This window comes from Podarcis cretensis (assembly GCF_951804945.1).
Source record: "Podarcis cretensis genome assembly, chromosome: Z".
NCBI lineage: Eukaryota > Metazoa > Chordata > Lepidosauria > Squamata > Lacertidae > Podarcis > Podarcis cretensis.
In genome coordinates this window covers 20,671,307-20,686,609 of record NC_137184.1, presented here as the reverse complement: position 1 = coordinate 20,686,609, position 15,303 = coordinate 20,671,307, and the positions used below count along the sequence as shown (strand labels likewise).

Genomic DNA, 15,303 nt, shown 5'->3' with positions numbered 1-15,303 from the left:
CGATGTCACGCTGGCCACGTGACCTGGAAGTGTCTCCGGACAGCGCTGGCCCCTGGCCTCTTAAGTGAGATGGGCGCACAACCCCAGAGTCTGTCAAGACTGGCCCGTACGGGCAGGGGTACCTTTACCTTTACCTAGAAACCACACAGCAGGGGAAAGTGCTCTTGTGCTCCGTTCCTGCTTGAGGGTTTTGTGTTGGGGCATTTGGTTGGCCCCTGTGAGAGCAGGATGCTAGACTAGTTAGGCCATTGGCCTAATCCAGCAGGCTCTTCTTAGTTTAGTGTTGGCTATATGAGGTGTGGAGAACCAGTTGCTCCTCTGATGTTGTTGGACTCTGTGATGCCCCTGGGCCGGGCCAAATGGCAAGGATGACGCATAGTCTAACAATGTCTAGCAGAGGAGATCCCTGGGATTGCTCCTGGGACCTTCTGCATGCAAAGCAAGGGCTGTCCCACAGAGCTATTCAACCCTTCCCTAAAAGGACCCTGTGTTGTAGCTAATGGATTAATGTATTTATTGCAGCTAAGATTTGGGTTCCATTGGGAAAAGGCAGAAACACCAACTATAATATCATGGGAGGTTAAGGGGTGGTCTCTGCCAAAATATTTGAAACCCACTAATCTTATGCACATCAGAGAGGGCATAGGCACGGACTGTAACAATTAGATTTTCTCAGAACTGGAGAAATCAAGATCAAATGAGAGTTGATAGCTGGTTTGGGGGGGGATTATTAAAAAAATAACTTTAGGATGCAGAATGATGAATGTAGTAATTTAAATTATATATTTTATTGGATTAAAGTATTGTACATTATAGATTATATCAAGTGCTCTTTATAAGATATTGTTATTGATTTAGGGGGTGTTCATCTGGATGATGCCCTGAGTATCTTCCAATACTTGGTGTCCTTTGTCTGTGGAGGTAGAATGTGGAAGCGCAAGCTTCCAAACCAGCCCCCTTGGCCAGGCAATGGTTTTGGTACCTTGATTAGCATAACCCAACAAGTTGCTCTGTGTCATAGAACAAATGGGTGGGCCTTCCTGGCTCACATAGCTGTTAAGTTGGAGAACAAGTGCCAGGGTGGTGGGGCGAGCTGACCTGGAAGCCATGTGGAAGCTGGAGACACAGAGAACTGCTTGCTCCATGCTGGATCCAAAGCTTCAAGATCTGTTGAATGTTAACACTGAGAGCCCCTCCATCTTAGGCTCCAGCTGTATGTGTAAACAAAGCTGTATATCCTAAAGTAATCATAGCCTCTGCTGACCTTCTTTCCAAGGAAACAAAACCCCAAGTAAACACAGGAACCCCCAGGGCTCCTCATATCTTGGGGGTTGGGGTGGTCTGTACCAATATTGTGCATGTTTTGTATTTATTTCAACAATTATTTTTAAAGCCTTTCCAGGCCTGTTCACTGGTGCATGGAAAACTACAGCTCTCCACCACTCTCCCTGCTCTTCAGATCCAGAAGTGCTGAGGCCAACAAGCCAGGGTTGCACTTCTAGGAAGACAGAAGATGACACCCAGAGAGGAGCTGGAAGGGCATTGAACTGGGGCCAGAAGGTCTGAGTGAAGGTTGCTGCAGCTGATGTTTTTCCTCATTCCTGTGGAATCCTTGAGTTGCCTAAGAAGTATTTGTAGCCATAAATCATTAAGGCTTGCCTGTGCCCCTTGGAAACTCTTTCCTTGACTCTACTATAATCACATCCCAAGGCAGAAATGAGAGAGGCCAACACTGTATCTGTACAAGGTGACCATTTTCAGGAATCCAGTATTGTTTTGCAAGTGATTATGTGGAGATGAGTTTTCCCATTAAGGAAGCAGAAGGGACAGAAACTTGGGAGTAATTACATAAATAGAAGGTGAAAGGCAACATGACAGAAGTTTATAAAATTATAAATTAAAAGATAATGCTTTCTCCTGCTCTGGAGGCTAGGAGCAGAACCTGAACCAAGTTACAAAAAGAGATATTCCTACTAAACATCAGGGAGAACTTTTGGACGGAAAGAGCTCTTTGACAGTGGAACGGACTCCCACGAGAGATGGTAGACTCTCCTTCCTTGGGAGGTTTTTAAGCAGAGGTTGGATGGTCATCTGCAAGGTATGATTGAGAATCCTGCATTGCAGGGGGTTGCAGGTTGGACTAGAGGACTCTTGGGTTACCTTCCAACTCTGCAGTTCTACTATTCTACTCCTTTAATTACTTGGCATGTTGCAGAAAATGGTTGTACTGCACACAATAATTACTCACTTAAATAGTCTTTCTCAAGCCTACCTGGAGATACCAGGGATCGAACTGGAGGCCTTTCATGCATTGAGGCACCTGTTCTTCCAGTGAGGTATGGTCCTTCTGCATAAGATGTAACCCAAACTTGCAGCACTATACAGAAATTCTCTTATCTATATTGTTCTACAATGCCCCCTAATGGTTCAATAGAGCACATGGCAAAGAGTTTTCAATTTCATCAGATTCAAGGGGAACAAATGTATGTGTATGACTTCTTATTTCAAGGCAATTTAGGAGGGTTGAGTTTTGCAGTGGCTTAATAAATTAAAATGAATTCAATTTTATTTTATTTAAAAAACAAACAAACAACCTTGAGTGTTTCAAGATGTCGAAGGGCCTGAAAACAAGGAAGTGAAAAGAGCTGAATATGATTAGCCCGGAGAAGAAGAATTAAGATGGTGTGACAACCATCTTCAGGACTTCTGCATAGGATGGAGCAGAGTTAATCAGTTGTCTATTACTGCAGGTGGCCTTAACCAATGGTGGAAATGGGAGAGATTTCAGCAGAAATTCAGAGAAGCTTCCTAATAGCAGGCACAGGCAAACTGCAGCCCTCCAGATGTTTGGGACTACAATTCCCATCATCCCTAGCTAACAGGACCAGTGGTCAGGGATGATGGGAATTGTAGTCCCAAACATCTAGAGGGCTGGAGTTTGCCTATGCCTATTAATAGCATGAGATGTTCAACAGTGGAACAGACTGTCTCTTGGAAATATTTGAGTAGAGTTTGGGACACCAGTTGGGGATGCTGGAGATGAAGACCTTGTACTGAGCACGTGGCAAGACTAGAAAAGTCCGACCTTTCTTCCAACCCTGATTCATGCCAGTGACAGCTTTCATCTAACAACACCCAATCCTTGCTGGCCTATAGAGTAAGTAGTCCTTTTGCTGTAGCACAGATGATCGTTCTAGTAAATTTTCCTAAGCTATAATAGCACTCTGGTTAATCAACAGGCTGTATTCCCATCCCAATTCTAGGCTCATCTTGCCCCTACCCCTCTGCTGACCCCAGGCAGCTTCCATCTACAATGGATTCAAGTTACAAGAAGGGAAATTTCGACTAAAACCTTAGGAAGAACTTTCTGGCAGTAAGAGCTGTTTGACAGTGGAATGGACTCCCTCGGAAGGTGGTGGACCCTCCTTCCTTGGAGTTTTCTAAGCAGAGATTGGATGGCCATCTGTCAGGGGTTCTTTAGCTAGGATTCCTGAGTTGCAGGGGGTTGGACTAGATGACACTTTGGGCCCACTTCCAACTCTGCAGTTCTATGATTCTACACTGAAAGATCAAACTCTCAGAATCATGGGTGTGTACAGGTCACTAACTGGACCTGCAGATTCAACCACCACCGGAATAATGCACACACACAAACACACCAAGGGTTCAATTGACCTAAACTTTATTGGCACTGAATGAAGAGAACAGGCTGTGGACTTTAACAAAACCCCTTTGCAGGCAAGGCATCTGAGTAGCAAGGATCAACATGGCTGGCCTGCCCCACAGAGACACAGATCAACCTTACAACCCCACCTGGGAAAACTGGTGTTTTAACAAAACATGTAAAAAGGTAGACATAATTTACAGCCAAAAAAAAAAAAATCCAAAACACAAATATAAAGCTACACACACACAAAATGCTTAATAGGGTAACCCCCTCTCCCTCAGGACAGGATATATCCAAAGTAATAGCAAGTAAACAAGTTGGGGGGGGGGAGTGGAGGAGGGGAAACCTCCATGAATCCCAACAAATAATTAAAAAAGTGTCTAAAAATCTCATGGTAATACTGAATGCTTCTTACATTAATTTCCTGCAAAATATCAATCTCTTTACAATACAGTATACATTTGTCCATGGAGAAGGGGGGCATTTCCCCCTCCCCCTCCACATTTCCAAGATTAATATTTTCTAATCGTGCACAGCTAGAGAAAAAGAGAATGAAATCAATACCATTAGATACCACTGGAATAACATAATACTGGTAGGATCAGGGGACAGCTGAACCAACTACACGAGGAGTTAAGGCTTCTTGGCATAGGTTGGCTTGCTCCTTTTCTAGAAGTGAAAGGGCAGGAGGAAAAGCAACTGTGCCAGTGGAAGGAGCGATGCAGAGATGCTTTAACTACTTCATTAGTTCAGCACAGACCTGGGAGGCTCTGTGCTGATTTCTCTTGTGAGGATGTAGTTCTCTGAACCAAAGTGTGCCAGTAATGTGGAGGAAAACTGCCAAATTACAAGTCTGGAGCACAAAACGTTTTCAAAGGTGATTAAAAGTGATAAGGAATCACATATTATTCAGTTTAAGGGTAAATGAGTTGTGACAAGTTCAACTGCAGTGTGTGTGTGTGTGTGTGTGTGTGTGTGTGTGTGTGTGTTAAAGTGTTCTAAGTAATGAGGTTGCATATTTTCAGGAGGAGGAGGAGCTGACAGTTCCTACTCTCACTTCCTAAAGGCAGTGTGTGTGTGTGTGTGTGTGTGTGTGTGTGTGTGTGTGTGTGTATTAAAAAAGAGAGAGAGAGGAGAAAAGGGGTGCATAACAAACTCACAGAAGACATTTAGACTGTGCTATTTTGCAAGCTGAGGGAGTCTTGCCTCCATGCAACTAGGGCTGCCAACACCAAGCTGCCCAAAGCAGGCTGACATGGCTTTGGGACAGCTATGGGAGGTTTTTTGCTGCCCTCACCGGAGCGAATCAGGGCAGGGATGGGGAGCCTGTGCCCCTCCAGATGTTGCTGGATGACAACTCCCATTGTCCTTGGAGAGCCACAGGATCCCCACCCCTGAACTGCAGCTCCTGTCTTTGTTCCACTCTCTCCACACAACTTTCCTGTTTCTAGTGGCACTGTTGGTATTAACACACTTTGGGAGGAAAGGGGCGGACAGAGAAGATCAGAAGACATTATGCAGTTCAGGAGTTTAGAGGTGCAGAAGAGCAGGACAGCTTCTCTGCAAAAAAAAAAAACCTCCTTTGAAAAAGAAGCTTCTTAGACTGGGGGTTGGGGTGGGGAGACAGGCAGTCCCCAGCTGTACCTGATGCGGTCATGGCACAGGTAAAAGTGAGGTAACAAACTCTCTTGAAAAAAGGGAAGCCCTGCCAAAAAAAACTGGTGGCCAAAGTAGCACTAGAAGGTTCTGTCTGGACTTAGGAGGCAAATAGGAGCAACCTCCTAAAAGAAAAGCCGCATAAAACTTATTTAAAAATTCTGAAAAGCAAAAGGCACTCCAAGGCAAAGGAGGAGGAGGAGGAAGAGTTTGGATTTGATATCCTGCTTTATCACTACCCTAAGGAGTCTCAAAGCGGCTAACAATCTCTTTTACCTTCTTCCCCCACAACAAATACTCTGTGAGGTGAGTGAGGCTGAGAGACTTCAGAGAAGTGTGACTAGCCCAAGGTCACCCAGCAGCTGCATGTGGAGGAGAAGGAATCGAACCCGGTTCACCAGATTACGAGTCCACTGCTCTTAACCACTACACCACACTGGCTCTCCAAAGAGATTTGGGGACAAGATCTGCTGCATTCCAACAACCAAGGCAACAGAGACAGAAGCTTTTTCTTAAAATCAAAGGCAGGTTTTGTGACTGTGCAAGTGGCTGGTGATGTGAAGAAGACAGGGTACTTTTTTGCATTTGGTCACAAGTAAACATGAGGACTCTATAAAAACTTTACACCCATGGAAAAGGATGTCATAAGGCACCGATAATGTGGGCTGTGTGTGCTACAGACCTCCCTTGAAAGGGTCAGCTGCAATATTTCCCCACATCTGTCTTGCTCTCTGGGGTTTATGGCTGATGCACATCCTCTTCTGAACACTTAAGTTGGACTGTGCTGGTCAATATGAATGGGACCAAGTATGTTGCTGCTACCAATCCCAAACATCATCTCCTTATTGGACAAGGTTGGGGAACCTGGAGCCCTCCAGATGCTGTTGAAATCTGCAATCTCTGGTGGGAATCGGTGGTCAGTAAAGTTTGGAGGCCAGCAACACACATAACTGGATATGGCAACATTTCAAGAGGGGAAAACAAAATATACTCAGATCACAACATTTATGGAATCCTGCCTCTTTCAACTGCTTAGGCAGTGGCATGTGCAAAGTGATAAAAAGATCAGGGTGATCCGTTTGGTCTGCTAAACCTCTGGGAATCATAAAAAGCTTTGGTCTTTCGTGTGTATGTATGTGTGGGTGGGTGGCACAAGAACATTAAATTCTGCTTCAGTAACTTTTCCTTCCGAACTTCTTCTTTTTTAATTATCAAAACTAGAAAGGCTTAAAAAGTTAAGATACCCCAACACACAAGTCTCTTCAAACATTGGCTAGAGAGACTACTGGCAGGGATGGGTCCTTGGGGGGGGGTCACAGGACCAGCACAGATGTTTCATAAAGCTGCATGGAACAGATTTCTCTCTTCAACCCAGGTTGAGAAAAGAAAATGGGGCATCACCATAAAAAATATATATTATTATTTTTAAGGCACAGCTGACTAATCCTGTTTCACCCTATGTTGGATGGCACCCAACTCTCAGACAGACTGTGGTGACTCTTCTGTAGTGGTTCCAGCACAATGCAGTTAAACACAGAAAAAAGGTGGCGGGGGAGGGAGGAAGAGTGCAGGGGAGGCAGCAGAAGGTTCACGAATGATTACATGGACTCAAACTCATCAATGCGTTGCTTGGTGTTGCCCTGCCGGATCTGGCGGAGGGTCTTGTATTTGTCACGGCCCAACCTCATGTTCTCGGCATGGATCATATCATTGGCAGTCTTCTTTGTTTCGTCGCGGGCATTGGCCAGCTCGGACGTGAGAGCCTGTAGGTGCAAAACGTGAAGGGAGGAAAGACCAGTTTTAAAATGTTATTTGCTTGTTTTATTTCATAGAATTTATACACTACTTGATTGTAAAAACCCTCAAGCAGTACACAATAAAATTATAGTAAAAGCCATAAAAAGCAACATACGAAAGATAAAATCAGCAATAAAAGAAAAAATAGGTCAAAACATCCATATGTTTCAGTCAAATGTGTTGCACTGTTTGGTGCAAGTGGAATCCCAGTTGCCTGAGGGCAGAGAGCCCCAGAGGGGAATGCTTCTCAGTGAAGGCCATTCACAAATCCAACAGTGGAAGAATCAAGTGACATTGCCCGAGCCAATCCAAGAACATAACAAGAGTCTGCTGGATGGGGGCAATGGTTGATCTGGTCCAGAATCGTGCTCTCATTGTGGCCAACCAGATGCCTGTGGAAAATTTGCAGGGATGACCCAAGCAGAAGAACACTGAGCTTCTTTTTCCAAGGCTGAATTTTTGGGACAGTAATTGTCTCCCAGCCTAACTCACCTCACAGGGTTGTTGAGAGAATAAAATGGGGGAAGGGACCATGTATGGCACCTTGAGCTCCTTGTAGGAAATAGAAATCCAATAAAAAATACATAGCTCTCTTCTCCTCTGGCTCCCAGCAACTTGTATTCAGAAGCGTCTATATGGGGTCAGTAAATCCCAACAGGAAAGGATGCTGGACCAGGTGGGCTCTGCCCTGGATGTTCTTAGGCAGGTGAAGAGCCAATAATAGCACTCAGAGAGTTCCGATACTCCAAACGTCTGAAACTCTCACCCACAGCTCCAATGTTTACATTCTCACACTAAAACTCTCATCTCAATTCATTTTACTGTATTATTATTATTATTATTATTATTATTATTATTATTTAACTGGAAGCCACCCTCAATGTTTTACTGAAGTGCAGGGTGAAAATATTTTGCTAGAAAGAAGCCAAGATAAATTGCAGATGTGTCTGTACAATGGGGACTGGATCCTTCAGCTCTGTTGTGACAGGGCCCAAAATAGCATTTTGCCAGAAGAGGGTGTAGAGTCCAGCTGGCCAAAGAGACAGATGCATTTCCACCTGGCCCTTTTATTAACTTTATTGTGAAAGCCATCTGAAAATATTTACTGCTGGGAACAAAGTGGGAACTTAAGTGCAAGCACTGGATGTTACAAGAGACACATAGCCTCCTGCCAAAAACAGAAGCCTGGGACATTTCTCATCCTGTTTCCCACAATGTGCCAACAAATAAAAATCCATGTTATGATGTGATATTATGGTTGTTCAAACTTCCTGCCCCAATCCACCAGGCTGACAGGATGGGGGAACTAAGTGTGCTGATGAAGCATCTTTTACCACCAAGGTTTATGGGAAAGACATCATCGTATTAGCTATGCTACTCTTGTACCACCTATAGGTGGATCAAGCCCTTAACAACCTGGGACCAGGTTACCTGGGAGAAGGCATTGCCCTCTTTATGGCCACTCAACCACTTGCTTCATTCTGTGTAACTGGCACTATTACAAGTGCCACATAATACCCATTCTGAATTTGTAAGAAATCAGTATTTTAGTGCTGCAGCACCTGCACTTTGGAACCCTCTGCCTATTGATGACAGCCAGGCACCTTTGCTGTACTTTTTCTGGCACCTGCTAAAATACTCAGGTATCTAGAAAACTAGCTTGTTTTTATGTTTATTGTTGTCCTTCATGTTTTGAATGTTTCAAATACAGTGGTGCCCCGCAAGACGAATGCCTCGCAAGACGGAAAACCCGCTAGACGAAAGGGTTTTCCGTTTTGGAGGTGCTTCGCAAAACGAATTTCCTATGGGCTTGCTTCGCAAAACGAAAATGTCTTGCGAGTTCCTGCGGGGGTTTTTTCCTCCCCCCCCCCTTTTCTAAGCCGCTAAGCCGCTTATCAGCTGATCCGCTAAGCCGCTTATCAGCTGATCCGCTAAGCCACTAATCAGCTGATCCGCTAAGCCACTAATCAGCTGATCCGCTAAGCCGCTAATGGGCTTGCTTCGCAAGACAAAAAAACCGCAAGACGAAGAGACTTGCGGAACGGATTCTTTTCGTCTTGCAAGGCACCACTGTAATTGTTTCTACAGCCCCTCCCCTTATTGTTTTGTCTTTTTGGTAAATGGCTTTGAGCCTCGCCCCCACCCCCCGTACAATCAAGCAATGCATAAAATTTATGACGTGAATAATAATAAATAGGTGGTGCTAGACATTTGAGGGAAGCGGATCTCAGGCCCACCAGCCGCACTCCCCCTCAAAGTAGCGTTGGCCCCACATTACCTTCAAGTGCTTCTGGACCCGCTCGTTCTTCTCTGCCTCCGTAGTCCGCTGCTCCTCGCTCCGGTCCTTGGCGGAGGCATGTGCCCTCAGCTCTGCGCTGGCCTCAGCAGCATTTTCATCCTGCTCATCATCATGTTCATTCTCAGACTGCATTGGTTCTGGAACATGTTGGGTGACCATGGCTGACTTCAACTCCTCTTTAGTCTTCTCTAGGTCTTCCTGGACCATCTGGGCCTGAGGGAGGATATCAACCCACCAATGGGTTAGTGGAGCTGGCGTTTGTCCACAGACAGCTTTCCAGGTCATGTGACCAGCACAACTAAGCTGCTTCTGGCACAACGGAGCACCATGATGGAAGCCAGTGCACACGGAAATGCCATTTGCCTTCCAGCCACAGCGGTACCTATTTATCTACTTGCACTGTTGTGCTTTTGAACTGCTAGGTTGGCAGGAGCTGGGAACAGAGCAACGTTGTGCAGATTCGAACCGCCGACCTTCTGATCGGCAAGCCCAAGACGCTCAGTGGTTTAGACCACAGTGCCACCCACATCCTTATATATAAAGACTCAATTTTTCAATGAATACATTATATTGTGGTCTGCCCTCTCCAGTTCTCACCATATACGTAAGCTTAGCACTGCACACTATGTCCAAGGTTTAGTATAGCATTCTCATAAGAAGGTTGATCTCATTTTTGTCGAATTCTGACAAATCATAATTCTAGCACCACTTAAGAGATTCTGCATTAATTCGGTGTCATCCTGGTGCATCTGAGAAAGCCAGTGCGGTGTAGTGGTTAGAGTGCTGGGCTATGAACTGGGAGACCAGGGTTTGAATCCCCAGTCAGTCAAGAAACCTACTGGGTGACCTTGGGCTAGTCACTGCCCCTCAAGTCTAACCTACCTCACAGGGTTGTTGTGAGGATAAAATGAGGAGGGGAGAACCACATACACCACCTTTTGTTCTTTGGCAGAAACAACGGTATATAAATGCAATAAATATATAAATAAAATCAGGTCAGACCAGTGGGCCAAAGGTTCCCTCACTGTTGTTCTAGAGCAAGAGTCAAAGTCATGCATCACAGATGATCATGCATGCGTATACTGGAGAGGGCCATGTCTATTTTACACAAGTTAAATGCACATTTGCTGCAACACTGACATTGTGGAAGGTGGACAATACGCCTTGTAAGCAGGATCCCCTGCCTCTCTGTGCAAATGGGGTGTCTTTACTTTTCCCCATCACTGGGACAAGGGGAAATGGGATGGTCACTCCTAGGCACAGGAGAGGAAGGAAAAGGCTTGTTTCAAGACAGGACCAAGTCACCCCACTCACTTTCTGCTGCCACTGCACAGCCTCGCTCTCCTTCTTCTGCCGAGCCAGTTCCAGCTGCAAGATCCTATTGGTGAGCTCCATCATTTCAGACGACTGCAGGAATTAACAGAAGATCACAAGTGAAGTAGGCAACCAGGCTCCTAAAATGCTACATTGCCCCACTACTCCCCAATCTGGCCCTTGCTCAGCTGCAAGGTATAAAGTGTACTTTCCACACCCCTGCTGTGATCTTGGGAAACAGCTAAGAAAACTGATACAAAAATCAGATTCGTGAGTGTGCACAATTCTTCAAGAGAAGAACCCTGGTATACACACATACCACCCTAAGAGAATTACAGTTCCCAGGTCTCCTTTGGGGAGGGAATAACTATTAAACCAGTTTAAGCCTGCAGTGGAGCCTGGTTTCCTCTAGATAAGGGATCACCAACCTATGGCCCGGGGGCCGGATAAGGCCTGAGGGACTCGTTTATCCTGCCTGCAGCGACCCCTGCCACTGCCGGCCGGTCTTACCAGCTTGTGCGCATGCACACAGGCCTCCTCCAACCCGCATGTACACCGTTTACGCATGCTCCCCCGCCCTCCGCGCAATCATTGCTGGAGACACCCGGCCCGAGGCAAGGAAAACTTGGAGACCCCTGCTCTAGATCAGTGGTTCCTAGACCTCTTCGGCCCACCACCCAGTTTTCCCCTGCTCTCCCTATAAAAAGCATTATTGAGATTAGTGGTTTGCATGACCCACTAAGGAAGATCATAACAAGCAAAATTCAAAGCAGTAATAAAATTACACATAGAATCCAGTTAAAACTATTTAGTTAAACTGATTCAACAAAACTGATGGACTTATCCAGTGGTGCCAACTTTCCAAAGTTTAATAGTAATTCACACCTCCAGTATCCTTCCCCCCTTGCTTCTAAACCCCCCCCCCCCGAATCCCACCAGCCTCCACGGTTAGAGTCAACAGCTTTTGGACTAATGGCAACTCTAGCTCAGTACAAATGGCGGCCATTTCCTGCCTTTATGAGGACCCAGCTTCTGGTTAAATTATTTATTAATACTTGACCACCCTGGAAAGGCTTAGCAGATCTAATTTTTATATTCTAGCATAAATAATTCCTGTTGATGTGATGAACAACAGCGCCTATTCTACATTGGAATTTAAAATGTGTCAGCGTTATCAACATTGTTTATTTATTTGGACTACTACATTATGTACTGAAATGAACTGATAATGGGCAGTTGTATCAATATGCATGTTTCTCTAGTGTGTTGTGAGCCACTTTGGGGTCATTTAAGTGGAAGAGCAGCATACCCTGCCTACTGACACAAGGGACATTCACTGCACTCTTTTCAGTGCCTCTAAAACCATTTTTGATTGGCCAAACCTACCCAGAAAGGTAAAACACAGACATATTTTTATCTGTTTTCACTGATTTTTAAAAATGTTTTAAGTAATTGGTTTCACTGATAACTTTATCATTTTCTTTTTGTAAACCACTTTGGGTTTGCTTTTTTTTTTTTTTAGTCAATGTGGTATATAAACTTTATGAAATAAAATAACTTAGCTGCTATTGCTGGGGGTTGAACTAGATTACCCCTTTGGGTCCCTTTCCAACTCTACAATTCTATATGATTCCATAAATACAATGACTTCCTAAGAACCCCAGAAGGGTCTGGCTGCTAGATCAGACCACTAGGCCCTCCCATCCAGCATCCTGTTCTCGCTGTGGCCAACGCAGGAGACGCTTTTGGAGAGCCAGCCTACCAGCTGCTCCTGGGTCTTCTTCTGGTCATTGGAGGCCTTCAGCAAGGCTTCTTTTGCCTCCTCAGCTTCCTGACGCTCCTTCGCCAGCTTCTCTGCTTCTTCCTGAGCTCGCTTCCTTTCTTGCTCCAACTCTAGTGCCTTGCGGGTCTGCTCTTCCAGTTCTAAAGAGAGAAAGAAAGTGAGCGAGAGAGAGAGAGAGAGGTCTATAGCTTGCCCACCAACTCTGTAAATCAGCACCAAGCTCCCCTTCCCACCACCTGCAAGGTGAGCACCAGAAGCTTCCCCTACCTAGCTGAGCTTTCTTTGTCTGCTCTTCAATCTGCCTGAGCCGTTCCATCAGCTCCTCCTTCTCGCGTTCAATCTTTTCCTTCTCCTTCTCTGCCAGCTCCCTCTTCTTCTTCTCATTCTCCAGCAGGGCTCTAGGCAGGGAGGAAATGTGAAGGATAACACAAAGTTCAACCCCCACCTGGCTGACAGATTTCCAGTTCTCTCTTGTGCAACAAAACTCTTAGTTGGGGCATTTTCGTCTTGCATCAGAAGTTTTTCAGTCATCGGCAATCAATATTTTGTTTTTAGCGTAAATTAAAAGAAAAGTAATTTTCTAAACTTTTAATGCTGATGCTGCACTTGTTTGCTCAAGTGGGCGCCTTCTGTGCCAACTTTTAAACACTAGCCGAAAACTTTTCTGTACTGCCAGGCCTGTGCCGGAAATTAAGAATACATCCTTCCACAATGGTTAATTGGTGTCTTGGTTTTTTTAAAAAAAATCTTTTTAATTGTTTTAGTTGTATAATTTTATATTTTTACTGCTGCAAACCACTTTGATATATGTGATATTACAATATGCACATTTTTAAAAATAAACAAACAAATAAGCCTCCATCAGAACAGGAGTGGGGCAGGGTCCAGCCAGTGGGCTGGTTCCTGAGCTTTCTCCCACCCCTGCAGGTTATTTTACAAGTGGGCAGGGCCACCCAGCTGTCAATCACCCGATATCACAACAACACCACATTCTTCCTTTGCAGACGTAGCTTGAGCTGCACCCACAGAGCAGCATCCTTTGCAAACAGAGCAACATCCTTTGCAAACAGGCCTAGGAGTTAAGCACCACCGTTTGGCTGCATAATGGAATCCCCAACTTGGAGCTCCAAAGCACAGCCAATCCCACCAGGGCCTGCTGTGACTGCCAATCAGCTGATGAACACAGACAGCAAGGCCTGCTTGCTAAGGAACAATCCACAGCATTTTAAGGCTTCCAAATGTTCCTTTGCAGCTTCCTCTCTACTTGCCCCACACCTATAAGGCAAACGAGTGTGGTGTGAGGAAAACAGACTTCTAAGCTGAATTGTGACCCATGCTGAGCCTATTTGACCTATCAGCTGGAACTTTCTCCCACTGCTACATCCTTCTCCCTGCAGCTACAGGGAAATGCTGTTCACATATGTTACGGGATAGACCCATTACACAGAAAAACCATACACTTTGCATGCAGTGGGAGTCAGAGTGCAACAGAATCCAGAGAGCCACAGTTTCTCCATACCAATGTGAAACTAAGAAAAGACTGCTGGATCAGACCAAAGGGGACCCATCTAGTCCAGCATCCTGTTCTCACAGAAGCCCCAATAGGAAACCCACAAGCAGGATCTGAGCGCTTCCACCCTCCCTTGTGGTTTCCAGGGGGCGTAGGCCTCTTCTACTATATTCCAGCTGCAGGATTTGCCTATGGAAAGAACCCATGCCACACCCCAATCACTAAACTCCAATCTTGCCACAACTTTTCCTACAGAAGATGGCCATGACTAAGACACTGTGCACCAGCGTTCGGGAACCAGTTATGTCAGCATTTGGCACTCTGTTCAGAGGCGTTTGCATTCAGTTGAACGCACCTCTCCATCTGTTTTTGATGCTTCTCCTCTCGGGCTTGAGCCTTCATCTGCTGCACCTCAATTGTGTCTGGCTTACGCCGACGCATGTAGAGCTCATGGTTCCCCATGCAAAGAGCCAGAATACGCTTGTTAATCCTTAGCCGTGGGGCATAGAATACAAAGTCCTTTGAAAGAAAGATGAAAAATAAAGAATGAATCATGGATGCACCTGCGTCACTTCCCTTTCTTCTCCAGTAGTAGCTAATGCCTCAAGTACATGCAAAATAGCATCCAATTAATTAGACAATTTCCCCCATGCAAAAAGACAAAAGAAGCAAAAAAGAGCTAAATGGTTGTTCAGCAACCTTTAGCTTCAATGAGTCAGGAAGCTGGAAATCTGGATAGGAATTTAAATCTGAAAGATGGCCTTTAAATAAACCTCACTTGAATATTAGTGGAGCATGTCTACATTGTGTTTCTGTTGAAATGTTGCACACAACCAGCTTTGAGTGTTGTCCAAAAACAAACATTAACACAATAAAATATCCCATTACTGGAAAAAGAAAAGCACAACCAATTAATACATTATCAGATTGAAGTAGCAGAAGTAAGTGAACTTTTCGCTAATCAACAGGAACCACCATCAAGTCCCCACCACCACCTCTGCACTATTGGTGCCCCAGGCAGAAAATCCCAGGCACAACCCTTGCCTCTGAAAAAGAGGGGATGCAGAGCAGGTAGAAAGAACGGTGACTGTACACACATAGCCTTAGAATCTGAACGTCACCAGTAAGCACTTTAACCTGGCTTTGGGAGCAAACAGCCAGTGCAACAGAATTAGAATGGGAAAGCTGAGCTGCAACTCACCTTGTCAAAGAGGCAGGCCACAAACCCGCTTCTCCCGCTTCTGAGCTGTCTTCAAAAGACATGCCCCAACCCAACC

The 15,303-nt window shown here is 45.2% G+C and overlaps 1 protein-coding gene across 1 annotated transcript in view; it reads right to left on the bottom strand.

The window, feature by feature from the left end:
* Positions 1-4,786: 4,786 nt before the first annotated feature.
* Positions 4,787-15,303, bottom strand: part of MSN (moesin) — a 78,222-nt gene continuing 67,705 nt past the window's right edge. The window contains exons 8-13 of the mRNA XM_079961338.1: positions 14,382-14,545; positions 12,784-12,914; positions 12,496-12,656; positions 10,734-10,826; positions 9,399-9,632; positions 4,787-7,086 (exon numbers count right to left, since the gene is read on the bottom strand). Of these exons, the coding sequence (XP_079817464.1) occupies positions 6,922-7,086; positions 9,399-9,632; positions 10,734-10,826; positions 12,496-12,656; positions 12,784-12,914; positions 14,382-14,545 (948 nt within the window). The 3' untranslated portion in view covers positions 4,787-6,921. The remainder of the gene's footprint in view (positions 7,087-9,398; positions 9,633-10,733; positions 10,827-12,495; positions 12,657-12,783; positions 12,915-14,381; positions 14,546-15,303) is intronic.